The sequence below is a fragment of the Oreochromis niloticus genome, unplaced genomic scaffold (genome assembly GCF_001858045.2).
Source record: "Oreochromis niloticus isolate F11D_XX unplaced genomic scaffold, O_niloticus_UMD_NMBU tig00001339_pilon, whole genome shotgun sequence".
Classification (NCBI taxonomy): Eukaryota; Metazoa; Chordata; class Actinopteri; order Cichliformes; family Cichlidae; genus Oreochromis; species Oreochromis niloticus.
Window position 1 is genome coordinate 204,105 of NW_020327363.1, and position 26,743 is coordinate 230,847.

A 26,743-nucleotide genomic window follows, 5' to 3' on the forward strand; every position below is an offset into this window, starting at 1 on the left:
AATGGAAATCAAGCACGGAGGTCTGGATTTGGAGTCACACTCAAAATGAAAGTGGAAAAACACAGGGCGATCCAACTTTGATGTAATGTCCTTAAAACAAGTCCAAATGAGGCTCAGCAGTGTGTGTGGCCTCCACGTGCCTGTATGACCTCCGTACAATACCTGGGCATTGCTCCTGATGAGGTGGCGGATGGTCTCCTGAGGGATCTCCTCCCAGACCTGGACTAAAGCATCTGCCAACTACTGACAGTCTGTGGTGCAACACACCTACATGATGTCCCAGATGTGCTCAATTGGATTCAGGTCTGGGGAATGAGTGGGCCAGTCCATAACATCAATACCTTCATCTTGCAGGAACTGCTGACACACTCCAGCCACATGAGGTCTAACATTAGTTGTGTCCCAATTCAGGGGCCTCATCCTTCAGAGGCATTTGAAGGCAGATCACGTCACAGCCAGGCGATGGAGGCTGCTCCAAATGCGGCCTTCTACAGAGACGGTAGAAATTGTTAATGTTAAGATATTAAAGTTAATGGAAGTTTAATTTTAAATATTAAGGTGATTTTTTTTTTTTTTTTACAGTTGTTAAACTTACGTGACTGTAAATGCACAGTGCTGCTGTTTTTTAACAGAAGGTTTGGTTTTTATATTACTCTTATTACTCATTCAGGGTCACAAAATAAACTTTTAACATATTTTCAGGTGTGAATGTAGCTGTGTAAACTTCAAATATCTGCTAGGTTTATCAAGACATCCCATATTCTCCCACCAGTAAGATGGTTCTGTTTGGCTTGTTTGGATGTTTTTCTCCAACAGTCATTCTTGACAAAGTTCCAATCTTCTGCTTCTTTGGTCTCAGCTGGTAGACAGCAGGAGGTCCTGACCTGATGAGAAAGCTGTTTGAGATGATGTCTTGCTGTTAATGCTGATCAGGGATTAACATGATTGAGGCTGACTTAAAAAGGCTGACTTAAAAATCACCTTCTTTTTTACTCATAACCAGTTTTGGATGTTTGGTTTGGGAACCAGGGCGGGTACTTGCTTCTCTCTCCTCAAATCTTATGTGCGTCTCTACACACACACACAAACACACGCACACCTTCATACACCAAGTTACTTTTCCACAATGCTCAGTCTTTTTCACAACCCGCTGTCATTGTTGCACTTTTCTATTGCAGTGTTGTGTCTGTATTTTCTGTTCTGTCTGGTGTTTCACTGTCTTTGTTTTTTGCAACTTCTACACACTTGCACTTTATGTAGTCCTGTGTTGATTGTCTGTCATATGCAGCGCCCTGGTCTTGGAGGAACATCATCTCATTTCACTGTGTACTGCACCGCTGTACGTGGTCGAAATGACAGCAAAGCAACTTGACTTGAAAAATGAACCAAGGTGGAGCTGAATGCTTTACAATCAGAGACCAGGTGAGTCTCTCTCACAAACACAGTCTATTTTTTCCATCAGTTGTCATAATTGATACTTGTGGATCTCACTCTGGTTAAAAATCCAGGTTTTGGATATTTTATGAGCTGACTGGTGTATTTTTACCTGCAGCCTTCATACAGCGTTACACTCAATGCTCAGACGGGCCTCAAATGTTTATAATGTGGAAGAAAAACATATAACATAGTGCAGAGACTAATAATTACATGTGAGGATATGCTGCTGTTGTCATGATGAGTGTTACTGTATTATAATGTATTATAATACTAATATTTTAATGATGAATAAATAAATATAAATACATGATTATATTGTTGTTACTACTGGTTGTTACAGTGGAACTGTATCACTAATTACAGAAATGTAAAGAGCATTTTATGGGCTTGCTTCCTCCAGAAGACACAGGTTCTTCCTGATAACTGAATGGAATCTCAGCTGTGATGGAGCTTTCTGTGTGTTTGTTTAGTGTGTGTGAGAGCTGCTGCTCACAATAAACTGAAAGTGTTTGAGGAACAAAGAGAAACAGAGAAAATCAGCTGATGATCCAGTAAAGACACTCTGAGCAAAGTGACTGAATTAAGCAGATTTTATTGAGGATTGACAAAAAAGTGCATCGAGCAGGAGATGATTCATGTGGAAGAACAGAATATAGAGAATTTGAACAGATCAAGTCCAACATGAAAGGATCCAAATGTTTCCACTCGGCCTGAGCCATCAGAAATATCCAGCATGAACACATGAAGAATCCGAGGCGTCGATCAGATGGAAGAAGATCAGATCTCAGGACTGGACTCAGAAACACTGAAGAGCCAAAGTTGGATTGAATATTTCTGAGTTCAGTGTCTCCAGCATCCTCTGTACTCACTGATTAGAAAGACAACAACATGTTGGACTGTCTCTGGATCATGTGACACGTTACTGTCCCACAACCACTGCAATGAGTCACCATGAGAGGAGCAGCAGAATAAAGCTCACACTGACAACATTAGAACAACGTGACAGAAACACATGTATTTGTGGGGATAGTGACATCAGAGAAGCAGGGAGCTGTTCTCACACACTGTTGTACTGATCACTAAACAGCAGGGGGCGCCTCACTGCATTTAGAGCACAGCTGGCAGCTCAGACCTGCTCTGTTCTGCATAATAACTGACTGTGGAGTTTATGTAGTAATATTTGTCATGTGCATAAGTACAAATATCTGTGTGAAATACATGTGTATTAATAATAAGTATTTTTTAACATGAGAATTGATATTTTTTAATAACTGGATAAAATATGAAAGCATACATGATGTTCTCGTCGTAGAAGGAGGCCCTCATGTCCACATCAATCTGTGTACATCTGAACATGTAGCATAGAGCAGTATCAGTACCATCTGCCTGATGCTTCTTTGCATGTTTCACGTATGCCAGGGGAAGGGTCTCCCAATGTTGGTGATGGTGTTCGTTTAAGCTTGTACTGCTTCTTTGGTTCCTCCATCCTCTCTCCTCATCTCCTCCAGTTTCTGGACCTTCTCCGTGTCTCCTTTCTCCTTCATCTTCTCAATCAGGAAGTCCAAGTGCACAACAGTAGATGCTGAATCAGCCTTCAGAGCGATTTCTTCCAGTCTGACAGCATGCTGGTAGCAGTCACTTAGCCACTTTTCCTTTTCTGCTGTCAGCACTTTCATTTCCTTTTCAAGATTTTCCAAAAGACTCAATATTTTCTCAATTTCTATTTTATTTCTGTGATTTGTCTGCTTCAGAGCTTCTCGGATCTGTTTGATTTCTGTTTCTTTCAGTTCACCCAGCTCGATTCTGTGTTCCAGGTTTTGGATGGAGGCTTTCAGTCTGATTCTTTCATTTAACACTTCGGCTGTTTTCATCAGTTTTTGAGGATTAGATTTTTGCAACAAGTTTGTCAAGGTATCCATGTTTGTCTGTGTAAGTTCCCATGAATTTCTCAAAATTGTGTTTTCCTCCATTCGCTCTTCAAGCTGGCAGTTATTAAACAGGAAGTAAACAGGCTGACTGCCCTCATTTTTGGCACATTTAATATTTGCAGCTTCAAGAACTTGAAGAGGGTTTTTAGGCCTGCTCCCATCTGAGTGTGTGATCAGAGCTACAATGTTTTTCTCCATGTTCTTTCCAAACAGAGACATCACTGAATCAAAGATGTACCTCAGTGGCTCACTCAGTCGATTCACACTCGCCTTCATCACCAGACCCACTGCATGAACTTCATGGACTCCATCCTCTGACTGAAACAAGTCCAATAATCTGTGACTGATGATGTCATCATGTTCGATCCCTCTGGTGTCTCCATATCCAGGAGTATTGATGATGGTTAGAGAGTAGGGCAGAGTTTCATCTTCAAAACCAAAGATCTCGTACACGATCACATCTGATGTCTGACTTCTTCTCTCCTCCTCTACGATCTCAAACCAGACTTCATCCTCCCACTTCACTCCCATGGTGTAGTTGAGCAGAGCGTTGATCAGACTCGATTTTCCTGCTCCTGTTTCTCCCACCAGTAAGATGGTTCTGTTTGGCTTGTTTGGATGTTTTTCTCCAACAGTCATTCTTGTCAGAGTTCCAATCTTCTGCTTCTTTGGTCTCAGCTTGTAGACAGCAGGAGGTCCTGACCTGATGAGAAAACTGTTTGAGATGATGTCTTCATGTGGTGATGAGATCAAACTGATCCTGCACAGAAAAGCACAGAATGTCTTCAGTAAACATGTAAACATTATGAACAGGTTCCTGTTGTTTAACACTGAAACCTGAGCTGATCCTTTTCTGCTCAGGGTCAAAGGTCACATAAAATCAAACCTTTTTTTCTTTTTCCAATTAGATTCTTATTTTTGTCTGTGTGTTCTCCAAAAGCATTATTGGTCACTCTGATTCTTGTTATTAGACTTTTATTTTCCCTCAACCCTCAACCTTTATGTTTTATTTTTATAGTTGGACTCTATATAAAATGATTTTAAATTTTACATTAAATAAAATAGTTAGTCCATGACTGAACAATAACCTCCAGCTGTAACCCTCTGTCTATAGAGAAGGGACTGGGATAAGACTCGGCACTGCTGGAAATGGTTGAAGTGTCCATCACAGTTTGGGGATGAGATGCTGGACTAAAGTTTTTTTGCACATTATTTTAGTTTTAGTTCAGTATAAGAAGTTTGGTTTAATTATCCATCCTTAAACCAGATGTTAATTTCTCTTTATAGTTTTTTTCATATTCTCACAAAACACTGATTGTTTTGTTTTGTTTCTTTATGAGAAAAGATACATTTCAATAGCTAATGTTCAAATCCAGTCATGGGAATCAGTCTTCTCTCATCCTCTTCATCGGTTACAGAAATGCAGTTATTTAATACTGTGTCACGCTGAGCAGAGAAACTATTTGAATATTGAGAGTGAAATAAACCCAAATAAACTAAGCTGTCATGGTCCTGGGTCGGTGACCCAGCGCTTTGAGTTTGTTATTATCAGTTTTCTAGTTTATTCTGATTCTGTACTTGTTCTTAGGGTTTGAGTTGTGTGTTTCTATCAGCCCTACCTGTGTCTGTCCTCAGTGCTCTGTTCATGTCCCCGTGTTGTGTTGTAAATCAGTGTGTGTTTCCTTACTTTGAAGGCTCGTGTTCTGGATTTCCTGTTCTATTCTGAAGGTCTGTGTCTGTTGTCATTGTGTTCAGCTTGTGTCCTCCAGTCATCGTGTGTATTAGGATCAGCTGTTGTCCCCTCCTGTGGGTGATTACCCGATTACCTTGTGTGTGTATATTTAGTGGGTGTCGGTCTGTGCTTGTTGTCGGCTCGTCTGCGTTTGTCTGTGTAGCTCTGCATTCTCCGTTTCTTATGACTTCAGTCGGCTGCCTGCATTTTGGGTCCTCCTTTCACTCCTCAACACGACTGCTGCCCCAGCCGTGACATAAGCAGTGATATTGATCTGTACATTTTTCTCTGATAATTAAACATCTACCTGGTTTATAATTACTTCAGTGTTTCACAGACGTAGTTATAGTGGCTATATTCATACACATTCACACTCTTGGCATGCAGATGGGAGGAGCCAGGGATGGAACCATAATAATAGGTGACCTGTTCTACCTCCTGAGCTACAGCCATGCAGTGGTAAACATGAGTAAACCCTCACTAGGTTTTGGATAAAATGTACACTCACAAACCTTTCAAACCTGCATTTGAAACGTTGGCTACCATAGCAGTATAGTATTGCAACATGTCATTTGGATCTTCCAACTAAAATAGGAAAATAGGAACATAAACAGCGCCATCATTGCCAGACCTGGCCCACATCTGGTTGACATACACTCTGCCATGACACCAGTCAGTCAGAAGTGCCAGCTTGATACCAGATCTGGTCCAGACCTGCTTTTTATGACCCCAGGGCCCTGTTTCAGAAAGCCGGTTTAGAAAACTCAGAGTTAAAAATGATACTCAGGGTTGAGTAACCCCGAAATGTCCAACTCGGAATATTCGGTTTCAGAAAGGCTGATAACAATTAGTTCAATCAACCCGGAGTTGCTTTAACCCCAAGTTAAGCGCGCGCATAAAGCCCTGATTAGTGGAGCACAGATTAAGCGAGTCACCATGGCGACGGAGGGAAAGAAGGCGCGGTCAATGTATTTTACAGTGCTTGAGGCCGAAATTCTGATGGCAGCATAGGCAGATAGCATGCAAATTTTGCGGAAAAAAAGTAACACAGCCTCAGCTGCAAAAGAAAGGGAGCATGCATGGCAAAACATAGCCAATAGAGTCAATGCGTGAGTGTTAATTTAAACATTGATCTAGGGATTTCCACCCATTTAACACGTTATTTTATTATATTTCATTTTATTTTTTATTTCATACATTTTATTTTGTGATGTGATGTGAGCGCAGGTGCAACCCAACAGGCCCCAAACGATCCTGGCAGCAAGTAAAAATGAAATATAAAAATATAGTCCAAACAGGTAAGGTGTAATTGTATTATGAGCCATAGTGCTTGGTCTGTTTGTCCTGTGTAAATCAATTGCAGTTAGAGGCTACATTAATTTTCTTTCTGTAAGCACTTATTGAAATTATCTGAGCACATTACAAGTACATATTTGCTTACTCTGTATGCTCAAATGTGACCCGTTATAGCCAACAGAAAAAAAGCGGAGGCCCGAAAAACAGGTGGGGGTCCTCCACCACCGCCACTCACAGAGGCGGAGCAGTTGGCCTATACTATACTCCATTACTATAATGAAATAATTTGTTAGTTTGAAATGCTACAGGGAACTATGTACCTGTACATTAATGCTGTGGAAAGACTTCCTGTTCACATAGTCTCCTTCATTTACTGAAGGAGCAATGATTGGAATGTGAGTGCCATCTATACAGCCAATCACGCCTGGGAACCCTGAAAATAAATGTAAAATCTAAGTAGTAGTTCAAGTATCACCACATCATGAATTAAGTTTTGTTCATCCTGATACCTGCAATTTTGTGGAATCCCTCTTTGATAAATCTTGTGGGTCTATGACCGGGGAACACCACAAACGAGTACAGGAGACGTTTCAGTGCAACTGTAACATTCCTGACTGCCCGACAGACGGTAGCCTTGGAAACGTGATCAGCGTCACCAATATTATACAGAAAGGTCCCGTTTGCAAAAAAACGAAGTGCAATACAAATAATATGCACAGAACTGAGAGAATGTCCGCGATGTGTCACTTGAGTAATATAAGGCCTGAGGATGTTATTCAAATAAATTATGGATTGTGCTGAAAAACGGTAACGTTCACACAGAAAATCATCAGGAAATGATAAAATGTCCAAACGCGCTCTAATCACTCTCTCCCGGCGGAGAGCTCTGCGGAGAATTTGGGCTTCAACATCTACTGGCTCTTCAAGGAAGGGGCACGCCATGTCTGACACTTCCTACAGTCAGGTTTCCGACAAAGAGGCGGAGAAGGTCAGGGTTAGTTGAAGTAAACCTGCTAGGGGGCAGGTTAGCTTCACGGAGTGTGTCGTCATAGTAACTCACTCAGAATTAATCTAAACTCGCTTTGTGAAACCGAAAACCCAGAGTTTTCGTTAACTCAGGGTATACTTACTCAGAGTTTGCACTAAACCGGCTTTCTGAAACAGGGCCCAGGTCTCATACACTAAAACAAAATCTGGCCAGATGTGGCATGCAATCACATAAACACTGCCATCTATGCCAGGCCTGGCACATATCTGGATGACATATCACTTACCATGCCAGAAGTGTCGGTGTGACACCAGATCCGGGCCAGACCTGTCTGCTATGTGGGTAGTGAAGATGATTGATTTCTAACTCTGTTAACCGTGAAACACAGGTGTGACCTAAAATTGATAATTTATTTATTGATTTCTAACAGACGGAGAGGATAACCATTTTGATTTACGTCTTGATGCAGTCTCAATCATCCAGGAAAGTAAATCTCCCAACTCCCTGACCTCCCAGCCCATTGTTCCTTCAGTGGGCTGGTTTCAGTCATTATGCAAATGTACTGTTTATAAGATTGAAACCTGCAGTCAGCTGAGACTGAAGAAGTCACTTGGATCAGTGACGAAACGTTTCTCCCACAAAAGGCTACGTCCAGATGAACAGATTCAACTTTTAGAGACACATTTTGATTTATTTTTTATCTGTTTGTTTATTTGAAGGCCAACCATGTTTTCTATGATATACCTGGTCATTTTATATTCCTTCTCACACGAATCACATACATTATTATTATTATGCTCATTATTATTAATAAACTTAGTAAGATTTCTGACCTCATCTGATCTCTTTATTCTGATCACATAAATGTTCAGTTTTTGTCGCCACATACATGTTTGTGTCTGCGGGTTTTATATCTTTTATGATGTCACAGTATTTGTAAAAGTAAAGTCTGAGCTGTGTGGCAGCTGCATCAGTACGGATAAGAGAAGCACAGACATCAGTACTCATAAAGACTTCTGCACTCACTCTGCCCGCTGATTGAAACTCTGCTTTTGCTGCCCGACGAATAACGTCTCAAAATACAAAGACATCATCTCCAGAAGTGATCTGATCAGTTCAGGACCTCCTGCTGTCTACCAGCTGAGAGCAAAGAAACAGAAGTTTGTGGCTCTGTCAAGAATGACTGTTGGTGAAAGAAACTCAAACAAGCCAAGCAGAGCCATCTTACTTGTGGGTGAAACAGGAGCAGGAAAATCTACTCTGATCAACGCTTTGCTCAACTACATGATAGGAGTGACGTTTGAGGATAAAGTCTGATTTGAGATTGTAGAGGAGGAGAAGAGAAGTGAGACATCAGATGTGATCGTGTACGAGATCTTTGGTTTTGAAGATGAAACTCTGCCCTACTCTCTGACCATCATCAATACTCCTGGATATGGAGACATATTAGACTTGTTGGATAGAGTTCATGAAGTTAGTGCAGTGGGTCTGGTGATGAAGGCCACAGACAATCGACTGGGTGACCGAATGAAGTACACCTTCGATTCAGTGACGTCTCTGTTTGGAAAAGATGTGGAGAAAAACTTTGTAGCTCTCATATCACAGATATCTCAGATGCAAGAAACCCTAAATATGCTCTTCAAGCTCTTGAAGATGCAAAAATTAAATGTGCCAAAAATGAGATGAATCAGCCTGTTTACTTCCTGTTTAATAACTGCCAGCTTGAAGACGAGAAAGAAAAATACCTGAAACTAAATTTTGAAAGCTCATGGAATGAGAGAGTTCACAGCCTTCCTGAAGGAAACTACACCTCTAAAGCCAGAGGCAGCATTTAAAGTGTTAAAGGGAAGTATCAGACTGACAGCCTGCATCCAAAACCTGCAAGAAAAATTCAAATTCACTGAAGTGAAACAAAGAGAGATGAAACAGAGCCAGGAAGCTTTAGAGAAACATGATAACATGAAGAATGAAGAGGTCACTTCATTTGTTGCTGAAGTTTTTAAACATAAAGAACCTATCAGAGAAGAAACGTGTGGGCTGGGTTTGAAAGCAGCTGTCAGCTGTGCAGTCTGAACTGTTACTATCCTGGATGCACGGTGCCCTTAACGGTGTACCAACAAGTGTCCTGCATCAGTGCATGTGAAAGAAAAGTGGAGACATGTGACCAGGATAAGGAGCGGTCAGAAGAACGAACCACCAACCAAAGAGAAGGATGTTGATTTACTTGGAAAGGAAATGAAACTGCTGACAGCAGAGAAGTCACAGTTTCTGGATGAGTCCTACCAGCATGTAGTCAAACTGGAACAGATCGCTCTGAAAGCTGATTCAGCATCCACTATTGTCCACTTGGACTTCCTGATTGGGAAGATTGAGGAGAAAGGAAACACAGAGAAGGTCCAGAAACTGGAGGAGATGAGATGGAGAGAGGATAGAGGAATCAGAGCACCTCTGAGGTATGTCAAACTGAAAGCACACACAGAACAGTGACTATGAGAGAGAGAGGTTCAAAGGATTGCAGAAGTTCATCCTTGGAAATTTCAGCAGCACCAAGGGGAAACTGTCCTTGTTGCACTTGGATTTGACTCTATTCCTGCTCCTCATCATGATCATCATCATCGTAATTGATATGTTGGATTATAATTCTGAGAAGTATTTGGACTTCCAAAAGTATCCTCGGGCAAGATGCTGAACCCCAGGTTGCTGTCTGTAGTTACAATCAGAGTGAGCACTTAGGTAGCAAAAACAACAAAGTGCTTGTACAAATCAATCAATCAATCTTTATTTATAAAGCACTTTTCATACAAAACAAACTGTAGCACAAAGTGCTTTACATGGTTAAAAGCAGCCCACCCCACCCTCCCACTCATTCCCCACCCTCCCACTCATTCCCCACACTCTCATTAACAGAAACGGTCATGGATACACACATTCCCCCCCACCCACCCACACACACACTTAAAGAGTAAAATTGGGCTGGGTACGCATTAGCCAAGTGAGGAAAAGCAGCCTAAGCAGAGAAGCCCAGACTTCCTACTCCCTGGCCACCTCCTCTAGCTTGTCCAGAGGAACACCAAGGTGTTCTCAGGCCAGCCGCGAGACACAATCTATCCAGCCTGTCCTGGGTTTGCCCCGGGGCCTCCTCCCGGTGGCACACCTCACCCAGGAGGCCCCCAGGAGGCATCCTTATCAGATGCCCGAAACACCTCAACTAGCTCCTTTCAATGTGGAGGCGCACCGGCTCGACTCTGAGCCCCTCCCAGATCGCTAATCTTCTCACCCTATCTCTAAGGGAGAGGCCTGACACCCTTCGGAGGAAGCTCATTTCTGCCAATTGTATCCTTGATCTCATTCTTTCAGTCCCTACCCACAGCTCGTGACCATAGGTGAGGGTAGGGACTTAAATGGAATGGTAAATTGAGAGCTTTGCTTTTACGCTTAGGTGTTCACCAGTACAACATACGCATCACTGCAGCCGCTGCACCAATCCGTCTCTCAATATCCGGCTCACTTCTCCCATCACTTGTGAACAAGACCCAAAGATACTTAAACTTCTCCACTTGTGGCAGGAGCTTGTCCCTGACTGAGAGTAGGGACTCCACTCCTTTCTGGCTGAGAATCATGGCCATCGCCTGATGAAGCCAACACAACCACATCATCTGTGCAAAGCTGAGATGAGATTTTCAGGCCACCTAAGAACCCATATCTGGACCAAGTCATCAAAACATTCAGATCATACCTTTGTTGTTTCCCATCTCTGAAGTTTATATCATAGAGCGTGCTGACTTCTTCTCTGACTTTTGTCTCCAGCTCGGCCAGGGTCTCCTGAATCATAAACTGGTCACTGGTTACAGTCACAGCAGACCAGTCCTGCAGCTGTGGTTTATTGTAGGCAAGAGGGATTACATTCTCCAGGAACCTGAAGGGGTCTATGATGAGCGAAGCTTCATGAAAGCGCAGCTTCTTCTTCTTTATGTGTGTAATCTCTGCCTCCAGCTCATTAATAAAGCTTTCTGCCTCAGTCTCATTTATTTCCTGCTTCGTCTCGATCGCCTCAGCTAGTCTGGTGAACTCTGTCTTTATGTGCTGCACCAAAGCGGTCATCACCTTCCTGCTGTACAATAACGCCTCCTCAGCTTTACTTCTGCTGGTCTTCATTGACTGCTGAACTTCCTGGATTTTCTGCTCACGCTCCTGGATCAACTGATCCATGCTGTTATTTTCTAATCTCAGCTGGGTTTTCCTCCTTTCAGCCTCGTCCTCCAGAGTCACTGTTTTATGTGTTTTATGGTCACTGCATTTACAGGACTGGCACAGAAACATTTGATCCAGTCTGCAGATTAGCTCCAAAGGCTCACCGTGATCCTGACATACTCTGTTCTCCAGGTTTGTAACTGGATCGATCAGCTTGTGTTTCTTCAATGCTGAAATCCTCTGATGAGGCTCCAGATGTGTTCGACAGTAGGACAGTAAGCACATTAAACAGGACTTCAGGGCTTTTACCTTTGACCCTGCACACATGCTGCAGAGCACATCTTCATGTCCTGCTTGTTCAGATGAACTCAAAAACATTTCTTGAAGAGATTTTTTAACCTTTTCTGCCATTTCAGCAATGACAGGGTTAACCCGAAGCAAGGGCCTGGTGCAAAACATCTCTTTGCACAGTGGACATTGGAGTACAGACAAAGCGCTCCAGTACTCTGTGATACAGTTCATACAGAAGTTGTGTCCACAGGGAATCGACACAGGTTTAGTGAACACACTCAGACAGACGGGACAAAGAAGACTGTCCTCAGACACCAGAGCCAACGCCGCAGCCATGACTGCAACATACAAGGAGAGCTAATATTAGCACAGCATAAAGTCAATTTAATCCTCATTTATCATTCAATATACAACAAAGCAACAATGATACTGAAAAAATGCATACCTTCTGTATGAAGACTTCACCAAAACTGAGCGGTGTAAATGAAAGTCAGAAACAGGCTCTTCTTCTTTTTAGTTTCTACTGAAACACTGACCACATCGTCTCCAACCACTTCCTCATTTGAGTAGAACGAATGAACTCTTTAGGAAACAGACCATGAAGCCCCTCACAGGTTAAACAGGTTCAGCTGATCAGCATGCCAACTACAGCAGTTTAGAATAAACCTCCACCTTTTGGCTTTAAGAAAAACAAAGTGGAAGGGGAGGTCTGACTCCGCCCACAGAGACAGTGTTTATTCCTGCATCTGTGATCCAGAGGCGATTCTAGATTGAGAGCTTTGGGGGTGCTGAGCACCCAGAGAGCTGCCCATCCAGGCCAGGTAAACTTTACTCGTCACAATGAGACTTCAGTCCCTGCATCCTTAAATGTCTCCATGGTGCATTTAAACCCATGTTCCTCCCTGTCCTCATCCTCTGTTGACTTCATCTCCATTATCAGTGATCATAATATTACCCTCTCTGTGCAAGTCTGCAAATTTCTACATTAAACCATAAGATTTTTTAAATTCATCAAGTCTCTCTGTCCCTGGGTCCTCGTCTCAAAACATGACATCACTGTTTTGTACATTTAAATGCTGCTAAAGTCGACTACTGCCAAAGACGACTGGATTGGAATGTAAAACAAAAACTACATGCCCAAACCTTAATTACTGCGGAAGAATAATGAATGATGCTTACAGTGAGTAAAAAGTAAACAGTGCATTTTCTGGACAGAGATTCACTTTTAAAGTGTGTGTATAATATAATACAGATACAAAAAAATGCACTCCAAAAACAGAAGAGTCCTTGAAATGTACAAAATATTATTAAAAGATTAGAAAAACTGAGACACCTTGGCCTCTGGTACAATATATGAAAAGATCTTTACTGCAGATGCTCCAATGCTCTGCAGATTTTTTCTTTTCTTTTATTCTATGTCGCCTCACCTTGAGGTTGCTAAATCTGTCAATCACATTTTGTGTCAGGAGTGTCGTGTGTGGAGGCGAGGAAGAGATGACCCAAACGCTGGACTCACGGTGCAGGATAATGGTGTTTATTGTAGGTAGGTTGGATGAACAGAACATGAACTGAAATGGCTGACTGGGTGGATGACTGACTGACTGAATGACTGACTGACTGAATGGCTGGCTGACTGATCTGAACATACATCACAATAACATCAATGACACGACAAAGAACTGGAGGAAACTGAGGACTGAAATACACAGACTGATGAGGATGATAATGAGAGACCGGTGAGTACACAGCTGAACATAATCTGGCTAATGACACGAGACGAGCTGACATAGGAAAAGCAGGAAGTGAGAACATTGATACGGCAACAGAAACGAAACGTGACAAAACTGAAAACACTGGGTCACCCAGGAACCCTGACATTTTGGTGGTCAAGTCTCTCAAGCATCTTTTTCTCAAATGACATCACAGCTGGGTGCTGGAGTCTGCTTTGACCCATGGTCCTTCTCAGCCAGTTATGGAGCTGATGAAAGACTCTCTCACAGCTACAGCTGCTAACTGGGTTTGTGAGGGCAACCTGAATAACAGTTTTCAGTGTGGGAAAGATCTGATTATCCAGAAGATTGTACAATGTTAACATATCTGGAATGGCACCAGCCTCACTCTTGAGCTTCAAAAAGTTTTTGGCAACCCTGACTTCCTCTGACTGAAGCTCGGTATGGTAATGCAGAGCCAGCCACATTGTATGAGTAAAATTAGTAGTTTTTTTTTCTTTGCCAGTTTAACAGTTTGTGTTGTGCCTGTTAGTATTCCCTCTCTGTTTTCTTACCTGGTTCTTCCTGATCTTGTACTTTCTCCTCATGTTCTCATCTTTCCTCTCTCCCTCTTTGGACCGACAATCATACACAAATAGATTTTATTCAATTAGATTAAAAAAATACTATTAAGATCACTAATAAAAAACTCCTCTCTCAGTGTACTTTCAACCAAAAGGCAATTAACCAAACCACATGTACATCTAATAAAGGACATAAATATTGAAACACTGATCCAACATTATCCTTTATTGATTTTACACTTTTACCTGGATGTGGCCCCTATTTTTTGAAAAAAAACTTCCTCATATCCATTATGAACCTGGCTGTCTCTCTCTACACACACACCAGGAGTTATGAAGTTAATGTGCATCCAGTCAGTTAGCTAGTTAGTGCCTTGGGTTCAATATCAGCACATGCGCATGACAAAATAACCAGTTTCTCTCATTACATTTCAAACAGGAAAGTGGTAACAACAGTAGCTACGGACAATGTTAAGTTTTAGATTTTAAATAGGCTGTATAAATTACAATGGGAGCAACAGGGCGGTCAAATGTCAATGATTTTACAACAGAGCAGGACGGATTGTAGGGCAGCAAACATAGTCGGGAAACACGTTTTCAACACAGCAGGTTACCTGGTGTCATGTTTTTCAGCTAAAAGGAAACATGGCCTGACTCCTACCTAACTTTATAAAGAGTAACTGAAGGTTAAATGCAGCTAATATGTCCTGTTTTAAGCCAGACACCTCTACTCTAAACCCGAGAACTGAAGTGAGTACATATCTGAACTGATACATGTCAAATCCTTCACAACATTACAGTAATTTCATCATCACTGAGTTCACAGCTTGAATAGTTTTTTTGTAAACATTTAAGAACACATGCTTAACACGGCCTATATTGAAAATTAGAAAGTGAAAGCCACAAAATTGAACAAAACTGGCAACTCCCGTGTTAGCCTTTAGGGCTGTGTCTGCATTAATTAGTCACATGAAAAATAATTAAGAGAAAAATCAAAACATAAGAACTGTGAGATGATGGAAAATCTGAGCAAATAAAAGCATCTGCATCAGAAATCGGAGTCATGGTGATATTCTAACATGAATCCACACACAGCAGGACGCTGTTTCACACCGTTCAGGGGTTGTCAGTAAAAAATGAACGTCCCTCAGAGTGAAGGACAGTGTCCAAGAAATAAAAACCTTGTTTGCTCTTTTGGACAAATATGCAAACTGAAATGTTCCTAAAGAAGTCTGATGAATGCAGAGTCCTGACAGTGAAGCAGGGTGTGATGATTTGGGACTGCAGGAGTCTGGGAGATGGAACCATGCATTCCTGCAGAGAAAAACATGTGACAGGATGAATCTCAGCCTGAGGCTGCCTGGCATAGGAGGAGTATTCCAACTAAGGCTAACTAAACTCTAAATCAGGAAACACTATAACTGTTCAGTTTATATGACATCTTATGTGATTAAGAAGCCCCTTTTAAACGTGGTTGGGTTGTTGAACTGCATAAGAAGGGTCTCTTGCAGCACGTCACCGCTGCTGAGGTCGGCTGCAGTAAGAAGGTCATCTGGAGTTTCCTAAAATATCCTGAGGGCTATGGAACAAAAAAGTCAAGTGGAAGACCCAAACGGCCGCTAGCTGTGCCAGATGTTGCCGAGAGCAGCCCTCATGACTGAGGGCCCTCGTCTGTGTGGTAACAACTGGGTTTTTCATCAGGACAACGCTACAGTACACAATGCCCGCAGGACAGGGGACTTCTACCAGGAGAATAACATCACTCTTTTGGACCATCCTGTGTGTTCCCCTGATCTAAATCCAATTGAGAATCTTTGGGGATGGATGGCAAGGGAAGTTTACAGAAATGGATAACAGTTCCAGACAGTCTTCACCACATGGAGAAATGTTCCCACTCACCTCATGGAAATGCTTGCATCAAGCATGCTGCAACAAATTTATTGAAGTGATCAACAATAACGGTGGAGCTACTCATTCGTGTTTGAAACTTAAATTTCTATCTTGGGAAGTTTACGGTTTCTTTTGGAGGTGTGGTCTGTCGTGTTATTCAGTTATACGCGGGTCCACTGTTACGATTCATAACCACACTTTATTTCTCTTGCCCTTGCCCACATAACATTCTATTCAAAAACAACTCGCTCTCTAGCTGCTGTCAGCCTAACTACACTGGCCGGCTGCTTTAACATCTACTGTATAATGCAATTACACCACATGGTCCTAAACTTTTGATCCGCTGTAAAACAGCCTGCGATGTTTTCTCTCAATCAAGACAAATATAAGTTGACCCAGTTATTTTTGGTTAAACATTATATGCTGTGAGTTATTTCTCCCATCCTTATGTTAAACATTAGTTTATGTGAGACTTCTTTATCAGTAAAGGGACTCTGGAGTGTAGATAGCTGACTCTGGTACTGCCTTTTCACACAGGGCTCACACTGATTGTCCACAAGAATTAAAACCATTCTACTTGTTGCCCTTTGTCGTGAATGCAGATATGTGACAGAAAAAATGGTTCCCAAACTTTTTCTGCTAGGCCCCCCTTTGTTTTACAAGAAAAACGCACAAAAACATCCTCCAACCACACATGCCCATGTTTTGCTCGTTTACGTATTATTTTACAGGTAGTAAGAAAATAAACTACTAACTCTTTTACGCTGCGTCCGCACATACACAGGTATTTATGAAAACGCAGCTGTTTCGTCCACACGTAAACGGCGTTTCGAATCACAGAGGACTGAGATTTGGTGTAAAGATATATGAATTGAACTGAATTTGATTCAGAAACTTTTACAATCCTCTAAATGTTCCCTACAATTGTAAAAAAACAAACAAACTAAACAACCCAAAACAAAACAAAAAAATAAACTTTATTTATGCTCCATTACAGTCCTGTACAAATAGTACACACTTTTTGTTGCTAATTATTGTTGATTAAAAAGATGCTGATTATTATTTATTGATTACTTACTGATTATTATTTTAATAATATCCTTTAATGTCAAATGAGCCCGAGTTACTGTCAGTGCTGGGAAGGTTACTTTTTAAATGTATTCCATTACAGATTACAGAATACTGAATACATGTATTCTGTAACGTATTCCGTTACGTTACTTAATGAGAGTAAATACTTTGGATTACTTAATATATTATAATGGTTTTTACAACTACATAATTGTGATCTATTACTGTTACTGAAGGTCCGCGGCTCCGAACCGTAGTAAAGGGACCTCTGGCTAATACGGTGGTTTCCGTGTCGGGCTGGTAGCTGAAAACTAGCTTTACTTTGTGGGTCAACTTTGCTTGCCAGAGACAGAGAGAGGCGTTGAAAGGCTGCTCCAACGGAACTTATTTTTTCCGGAGGAAAACACGAACACAGTGTACAGTTGAGTCTTAATAGCTTACTTACAAATGGGCTCGTCAGGCACTCTTCTTGGCTGCTGTGGTTATTATTATATTTACATGCTTCCAGCTCCCGTTTTTGCTCCGTGACAGCTCGGACTTTTCCTTTCTCTCCCTCCCTCGCTCACAGACACATAACGTGTACGGTAGTCCATTCTCCCTGCAGCACGGACTACACTGCCCATGATGCTACATTCTTTAGAGCTATGCATGTAGCATTCTGCCTATTAGCTTAGCACAACAACAACAAAAAGGCGCTCTCTCACCCAGGAAACACACACAGAGAGAGAGAGCGTCACACTGTAACCATGGCAACCGTAACGCTGCCGCCTGGAACAACAGAACAGCTGTCAAACAAACCCAAACAGTCCTGACCCGCGACAATATGAAACAGGGAAGTACCGCCGTGTAATCCATTTATTTAATAATAATAATAATGGATTGCATTTATATGGCGCTTTTCGAAGCCGTCAAAGCGCTTTACAATTCCACTATCCTGAGCCACCAAGTAACTGTATTTTAAATACCACCCTTTAAAACGGTACCTGTAACGGAATACAGTTACTCATATTTTGTATTTTAAATACGTAACGGTGGTACATGTATTCCGTTACTCCCCAACACTGGTTACTGTTAGTAACACAGTAACAAACCATCAGTATGATGTTACAGTCCTTAAAAAACCAAGTGCTCTTATTGTGAAAATCTGACTCATCTTCCCTCCCACCAGTCCTGCTTCAGGTGAAGTCCGGCCTCCTTCCAGGAAGCGGCTCACTGTGTTTAGTACCCAGGTGTGGTGTGGAGTGGAACTTGTTGTTGGTGTCTCTGTGTAAAGAAACTGTAAGTTTGCTTTGTTTCCTCCTTCAACAATTTGTCTTTAAGAACTTTACTGTTTGTTCAGCTCATGTTTGATTTTTTCACACAAACTGTGTGTGTTTTATTTCCGGGCAGTCTCTCCATTAAAATCAGTGTGTAATGTTTTCTGGCTAACATCAGGTGTGTGCAGCAGTTCCAGTACAAATCTGCAGCTCCATAGTTTATGGTAACGGACTCACAACTGGACCAACAAGCCCGAGTTTGTACTTTGTGAGTTCACTCAGAGTCCACAAAGAATCCAGTGTGCGTGATGACATCACAGCTCAGCTGCAGTGTTTTGCTCGCCTTTACCGTGACTGTGATTAATATTTACACACGAGAAACCTGCAGAGTTCTTAAAGACACAGCCCAAAATGGTTGTATATTCTCAAAAACTTTTATATTCTCAAGCATTAAAGCTAAAACAAAAGGGAAATGTAACAGTAAGAAAACTCCAGTTCATTCATATATAAGCATAAATAAGAGATTTGGGGAAAAAATGCGTAAACACTGGACTAATTTTTTTCATCAATTTAACTTTGACTTTCATGGCAGGGCTGCAAGGATAAAGTACTCCCCTCCAAAAAACACCGCCTACAGCTAAATGGCATGTGGATAAGTCACATGACAAGAGATGAGAATTAAATTAGAACAAAGAATAAAGTTTTTTAATTTTTTCAGTCAAAATGTTTTTGTGAAACATGGCGACTGTAGCTGAGACTGTAGCTTTGGCCTGTTTTACTGTTTCTGGGTCAGAAAGGCTCACCATTACAAATGGAAAAATGACTTCTCAGTTATACAAACAATTTAGAACAGCTGTATGTGGACTGAGACCCTGGAGAAAGAGAGAAAGGGTGAAAGAAGAAGATGTGGTAGAGGGGAGACCTCAGATAATGTTCTGGTTTTGGAGCAGTGATCAGCTTGTGGGGTTAGTTGATGGTTCATCAACTTCACCTTCAGCGAGTGTTTTATTTTTTGTTTGTTCAGTTTATTGAAGTTTCAAACATTCTTCTGAGCTTTTACAACATCATGCTTTACATCACCATTGATAGGGGGGCCATAAAAAACAGACTAAAAATGTCCAATATTTTCATTTAAAGCTTGACACACTTGATTCAGATGAAGTTTTTTGAGCAGAAAACTACTGGATCTTTATCCTGTGCTTGAACTAATGTTTCCTCCATCGAGTGGACCAGGGGAGCTCAGAGGTTCCCAGTGGTCAGTCTGCCCAGCAGCATCAAACACAGCTGGACTCCATATTTATGGTCTGTACATGTACAACAACTACTTTTACATCAAATGTGTTCACAGTCATCTCCATGCTGCTCTCTGTAGACCAGTGGATTGTCAGTGTGTCCAACATGGATCTGATGTTTGGCTCCATGATTTCAGTCTGATTGGCTCATTCATAAAGTATTCTGTTCCAGCTGCTGGAGGACAACATCATCACTTTTATGAAGAACGAGCAGAAAAGGATTCCAGAAGGTTCTGAGTCCAGATTACCCAGAATGCTTAGAGATCTGAAATCTGCTCTGAAGAAGAAGTTCCAGTGTGTTTTTGAGGGGATCGCTAAAGCAGGAAGCCCAACCCTCCTGAATCAGATCTACGCAGAGCTCTACATCACAGAGGGAGGGACTGCAGAGGTCAATGATGAACATGAGGTCAGACAGATTGAAACAGCATCCAGGAAACCAGACAGACCAGAAACAACAATCAGACAAGAAGACATCTTTAAAGCCTCACCTGGAAGAGATGAACCAATCAGAACAGTGCTGACAAAGGGAGTGGCTGGCATTGGGAAAACGGTCCTAACACAGAAATACAGCCTGGACTGGGCTGAAGACAAAGCCAACCAGGACATCCAGTTCATATTTCCATTCACTTTCAGAGAGCTGAATGTGCTGAAAGAGGAAAAGTTCAGCTTGGTGGAACTTGTTCATCACTTCTTTACTGAAACCAAAGAAGCAGGAATCTGCAGCTTTGAAGACTTCCAGGTTGTGTTCATCTTTGATGGTCTGGATGAGTGTCGACTTCCTCTGGACTTCCACAAAACTACAATCCTGACTGACCCTAGAAAGTCCACCTCAGTGGATGTGCTGCTGATAAACCTCATCAGGGGGAAACTGCTTCCCACTGCTCGGCTCTGGATAACCACACGACCTGCAGCAGCCAATCAGATCCCTCCTAAATGTGTTGGCATGGTGACGGAGGTCAGAGGGTTCACTGACCCACAGAAGGAGGAGTACTTCAGGAAGAGATTCAGAGATGAGGAGCAGGCCAGCAGGATCATCTCCCACATCAAGACATCACGAAGCCTCCACATCATGTGCCACATCCCAGTCTTCTGCTGGATCACTGCTACAGTTCTGGAGGATGTGCTGGAAACCAGAGAGGAAGGACAGCTGCCCAAGACCCTGACTGAGATGTACATCCACTTCCTGGTAGTTAAGGCCAAAGTGAAGAAGGTCAAGTGTGATGGAGGAGCTGAGACAGATCCACACTGGAGTCCAGAGAGCAGGAAGATGATGGAGTCTCTGGGAAAACTGGCTTTTGATCAGCTGCAGAAAGGAAACCTGATCTTCTATGAATCAGACCTGACAGAGTGTGGCATCGATATCAGAGCAGCATCAGTGTACTCAGGAGTGTTCACACAGATCTTTAAAGAGGAGAGAGGACTGTACCAGGACAAGGTGTTCTGCTTCATCCATCTGAGTGTTCAGGAATTTCTGGCTGCTCTTCATGTCCATATGACCTTCATCAACTCTGGACTCAATCTGCTGGAACAACAACAAACAACCTCCCAGAAGTCTGAAACAAGAGCATCTGCAGAGAAACACTTCTACCAGAGTGCTGTGAACAAGGCCTTACAGAGTCCAAATGGACACCTTGACTTGTTCCTTCGCTTCCTCCTGGGTCTTTCAATGCAGACCAATCAGACTCTCCTACAAGGCCTGATGACACAGACAGGAAGTAGCTCACAGACCAGTCAGGAAATAGTCAAGTACATCAAGAAGAAGTTCAGTGAGGATCTGTCTGCAGGGAAAAGCATCAATCTGTTCCACTGTCTGAATGAACTGAATGATCGTTCTCTACTGGAGGAGATCCAACAGTCCCTGAGTTCAGGAAATCTCTGCACATATAAACTGTCTCCTGCTCAGTGGTCAGCTCTGGTCTTCATCTTACTATCATCAGAAGAAGATCTGGATGTGTTTGACCTGCAGAAATACTCTGCTTCAGAGGAGGCTCTTCTGTGGCTGCTGCCAGTAGTCAAAGCCTCCAACAAAGCTCTGTGAGTAAATATGTGCTCAGTCCTAGGACTGGGCGATATGGCCCAAAATTTTATTTCTCGATAGTTTTTAGCTGGATGGCAATATACGATATATATCTTGATAATTTTTTTAAAGCCATAAAGTAAGAAGTAGTAGGTGTTTGTTCTTTACATTGGAATGTGGATGTTTAGGTGTGTGTGTGTGTGTTATTTGAACCTGTGAAGACTCCCCAAGCTGGTGCCAGGAGCCTAGCGGTCCATCTAAACAAAAAGCACTTATGCTTAACCAGATACAGAGTAGGTATCCTATACCATAAAACAATAGGAGAAGGCATGACCTCTTCCATGCTCAAGAATGTGGGGGGTGAATACCAGAATGCTCTGGAATCCACACAAACCTCCTAGGATGAGACATTCTTTCAATATACTATCAACTACATACTTCTAAACACAAACGATTACATGCAGCATTCTAACATAAGTAAACTTATATAATTAAAAGATTATACTGACATTACATTCTATTGACAATGTACTTGAAAAAATTACTGAAAAATAAATTATTAGCATTTATTAAATAATAATGCTCCATAAATAAAAGAAAACAATGTTGTTTTTGTGCATAACAAAAAGCTCACAAATGTGCAGTCAAAATGTAAACTAAAAGACGCTGAGCATAATAACAAAGACAGACAGATTTCACAGCTGCTTTGTTCCCAAGTTCTACTGCGTGATTGACAGCCTAGAGTTTGAAATCCTCTTTGTAACCACGTCGCTGAACAGGTGTCATTTGTGGTCCTTATACACACACAGTACGGTAATATTACGTTGAAGCACAGTATCTATTACTCCGCGAGGCTCCTCGGTAGCCGTAATGCTCCGACAATCCAAGCGGTGCAGCTGCGTAGCTTACCAAAGTCGTACTAAAACATTTTTTGACAGATTGCTGAGCGCCGTGTACCACATAAAATCAGTTTGCGGTCATCAAGCACAACCAGAATTCATACATAAGGCGCACTGTCAACTTTTGAGAAAATGAAAGGATTTTAGGCCGTGCAGCCCCTGTGGGCTGCATGGCGTTAGCTTGGTTAGCTCGTTAACATGTTGATGCCGTCCAGCCCCACGCAGATGCGCAGTAACTCATTAACAGAGATTTGCCGTGTCCATCTTGTCGTTGCCTGCAGGCGAAGCTAAGGGGGAGGAGAGGGAGTTGTGTTCAGTGAAGGAGAAAGGCGAGGCCGAGTAACGTTGTGTAGAGACACATAAAACATAAAACAGTAAACATTTGGGATCATCCAACCTAAAACTAGGCCAATCTGAATAAACAAGTTTGTAGGACCATTAACAGCCTTTGACTGGAAAATGTCAGACTGCCACAAGTGCAAGGTTCTAGAAGGCCAGAAATATAGGCTGGGGCTTTACCACATATGGCTCTTAAAAGTAAGGACTAACATTTTTAAATTAATTCCAAAATGAACCGGTTGCCAATATAAAGAGGTTAAAACTCTTTATATTAGCGCCCTGAGGCGACTGCTGTTGTGATTTGGCGCTATATAAATAAAATTGAACTGGTATGATGTCAAGTGCTGGACGAGGACTGCTCTGCCTGCAAAGGTCTGTTATCCAATCAGCCACCAGCCATCAGTTTGTCAGTCAACCATAAATAGTAATGCACACTGACATTTGACTTTTTAGTAAAGGTTCAACATATGAAGTAATTTAAATTAATCACAAACAGTATGTGATCAAATGACAATTTTAAAATTGTTTTGTGTGTGTGTTTTTTAGGCTGAGCGTCCCTGATCTCTCAGAGAGAGGCTGTGAAGCGCTATCCTCAGTTCTCTGCTCTGTCCTCTTTTCTGAGAGAAATGAAGCTGAGTATCAACACTCTGCCGGATTCAGGACTGAGGCTTCTGTCTGCTACAGTGGAGAGTCCACAGTGTACCCTGGAAATGTTCAGGTCAGGTCATGTAATATTCTGAATTATTCAGGAATAAACATAAGTAGTCAGTTAGAATTCTAATGAAATCAAGTTTAGCTTTTATTGTTGTTTTTACTCAATATATTTGAGAAAGAGAGAGTGAGAGATCATTTATTCCAAAGTTATGATAATCTGACACATTTGTAATCTCTATAACCTAAACCAACAAGTACTTTTAAAAATTTTATTTTCCCCCAGACTGAATCTCTGTAATTTGTCAGAGGGAAGTTATGAAGCTTTATCCTCAGTTCTGGGCTCCCAGTCCTCTAGTCTGAGAGAGCTGGACCTGAGTAACAACAACCTACAGGATTCGTCAGTAAAGCTTCTTTCTGCTGGACTAAGAAATCCAATCTGTAAACTAAATATCCTGAGGTGAGATCAAGGGATATTGGGTTTTTCATCAGTTGTTAGAATTAAGCAATAATAATATGCTAACAAAATAAAAAAGGAACACTTTTTAATCAAAGTATACCAGTAAAGGTCAGTGTCATCCATTTGTTGTATCTTAGTAAGGAATGAAGGTTTCTTTAAAAAAAAAAGGACTGCATACTGCTTTAGTGCACCCTCATTACACTTCAGCAACAGGGTTTGGTTAATGTCTTTCTTTCTTTCTTTTTTTTTTTTTTGGAAGACTGAGTCACTGCAAATTCTCAGAGAGAGGCTATGAAGCTCTGTTCTCAGTCCTCAGCTCCCAGTCCTCTAGTTTGAGAGAGATGAACCTGAGTAACTCTGACCTGCAGGATTCAGGAGTGAAGTTTCTGTCTGCTGAAATGAAGAGTCCACACTGTAAAATGGAAAGTCTCAGGTCAGACTTTGAATTTCTTCACCAGATGTATTTGGCAGCAGCCATCATATTTCTTGCACTATCTGTACTGAGTGTGCTGACTTCATTTCAAATGTCCCATGATGCTCTGCTTTCTTTTCCACCCCCCTCTTTTCACTCATGATGCTTTCAGAAGTCACTATTGTATGTCCTTATCTTTTGTCTTCTCTCTCCTTTGCTTGTGTTTTGTTGTTGTCTCTCTGAGCTCATCTCTTCTGTTTCCGCTCACCCTGCAGCCAGTTATGGTACATGGTCCCCCTGGAGCCTATTTCATCTTTCTGTAAAAGGGAGTTCTTCCTTCCCACCATCACCAAATGCTGCTCACAGTGGATTGTCTGATGCTTTGAGCTGTTTTTCTAATATTATAGGGTGTTACCTTAAACTGTTAAACAGCTTGAGATGGATGTTGTTGTCTGTTGGGAATTGTCACTTATAAATAAAGTTAACTTGAATTGATGTAAATGGATAGATTTTATTGTATGTGACAAAAGGAAAATGATTGTTGACAGATGGATTGTTGTGTTGTGTGTCTGCAGTCTGTCGGGCTGTCTGATAACAGATGAAGGCTGTACTTCCCTGGCCTCAGCTCTGAGTGCCAACCCTTCCCATCTGAGAGAGCTGGACCTGACCTACAATCATCCAGGAGACTCAGGAATGAAGCTGCTGTCGGCTGGACTGAAGGATCCAGGCTGGAGACTGGACACTCTCAGGTATGAAGAGGATGTCTGATAGAGGAGGAAGAGCTGGAAACATTTCCAGTGTCCCTCGTTCACTTACCTCTTGTCGGTTCATGTGACATGAACTGATCAATAAGGGGTTTTAATGTTTTAGGTCTCCAGGAAGAACTTCTGCAGGAACAACTTGTAGATATCTCAGGATATTGAACATTAATCTTTGTATAGAGAGGAAATGAGGAAAAAGGAAATATAGAGAGGAGAGGGAGTGTTTGGTTGGTGAGAGACAAGCTGATTGGACAGTGGGTGATTGGTGTCAGGATTGGTGGCTTTTTGAATTGTTACTGGTATTGCTGCTGATGGTTGTTTTTCAGATTAAGGATTTGGATTAAGAATTACAGACATGTAAAGAAATGGTGGTAGAGGTACTGACCGACAGCTGTATAGGTCTGGACGGGTACCCTTGCCTGTTTTTCTAAGGTTCTGACAAAGAAAGCAGCCAGTGCTTGTGACCAGCTGGAACTAGATGTGTGGAATAGCAGGGTATAGAAGGTGTTGCTGCCTTCTGAAAAGTGTTTCGAAATACCTGATGAAGAAAGTGAAGAAAACATCAAAGACTGAGCAGAAGAAACTGGCAGAGGCAGTTTTCACATGTTACCTGAGTACAGGAAACATGGCTGAGGATAGAGAAAGGATGAAGGACTGAATGCTCTGCTGCTCTTCGACAATAGAATATGGCAGAAAGCTGGAAAAAGCTCATAATAATTCCAGTTATGAAACCACAAGAAGGACCCCACAAAGACCAAAGGTTATAGGTCCACAGCTCTAACTTCTCATCCAGGGAAAGTCATGGAAAGAATGACAGTGGACAGACTGATGTATGTGCCTGAAAGAAGGCACCTTTTCAGGAGGGGGAGGAATACCATGGACCCAGCAGTCTGCTTAGAATCAGAGATAAGAAAAGCTCAGGTGGTCAAAGAAAAGTGATGGAAATGATGGAAATAAATGAGTTGTTGGCTAATATTCTGTGCTTGCTAACAGTATCACATACCCAGGCGTAATCTGTCATCTGTTAACAAGTCCAAAATCAACTAATTTGTTGGTGGATAATCCACTAACATGTTTTAATGTGGCGTGAAAGCCTTCTTACACTTGGCTACGCAGAGACATTCTGTCCATAAAAATTGCAAACAGGATCAGTGACAAGGAGCAGCCCTGGTCAACCACCCACTGGAAACAAATTCAACTTATTACCAGCTATGCGGACCAAACTCTTCCAATTGTTCCATAAGGATTGAATGGCCCATAGTAATGGCAATATTTTTTTTCATCGTTTTGATGGTCACTGTAGTGGCTTTAATTTCTTAAAGTTCTCTCTTTCTCTTATATTTAATATAACGACACTACGGACCGACAAGCGCCTGTTTTTATGTGTTGTCGTTAGCAACAATGATGGTAAAACCATTGCGTGCCCGCTTGTTTATTTTCTATATAAACCTTTCACAATAAAGCTGAAGATCCTGTTAAGACTTTTCACAATTAATGGATGAGAAGCAAAAAAGGGCCGTCAGCAAAGTTCCCTCTAAT

At 41.8% G+C, this 26,743-nt stretch overlaps 2 protein-coding genes and 1 long non-coding RNA gene across 3 annotated transcripts; 2 read left to right on the forward strand and 1 right to left on the reverse strand.

Moving 5' to 3' along the window:
- Positions 1 to 2,021: 2,021 nt before the first annotated feature.
- Positions 2,022 to 12,657, reverse strand: LOC100708399 (uncharacterized). Its single transcript, XM_005464714.4, has 3 exons — positions 12,309 to 12,657; positions 11,118 to 12,201; positions 2,022 to 4,125 (listed from the first exon to the last, which is right to left on the reverse strand). Exons 2-3 carry the CDS (start codon positions 12,197 to 12,199, stop codon positions 2,892 to 2,894), a joined length of 2,316 nt encoding a protein of 771 aa, XP_005464771.2. The 5' UTR covers positions 12,200 to 12,201; positions 12,309 to 12,657; the 3' UTR covers positions 2,022 to 2,891.
- Positions 12,658 to 18,331: 5,674 nt separating this feature from the next.
- Positions 18,332 to 20,136, forward strand: LOC112844755 (uncharacterized). Its single transcript, XR_003217503.1, has 2 exons — positions 18,332 to 19,675; positions 19,838 to 20,136. It is a non-coding gene; the product is annotated as an uncharacterized LOC112844755 (long non-coding RNA).
- A 974-nt stretch (positions 20,137 to 21,110) lies between these two features.
- Positions 21,111 to 26,660, forward strand: LOC106097178 (NLR family CARD domain-containing protein 3). The gene is made up of 4 exons (XM_025904378.1): positions 21,111 to 21,699; positions 23,467 to 23,638; positions 24,400 to 24,464; positions 25,019 to 26,660. Exons 1-4 carry the CDS (start codon positions 21,158 to 21,160, stop codon positions 25,209 to 25,211), a joined length of 972 nt encoding a protein of 323 aa, XP_025760163.1. The 5' UTR covers positions 21,111 to 21,157; the 3' UTR covers positions 25,212 to 26,660.
- Positions 26,661 to 26,743: the final 83 nt, after the last annotated feature.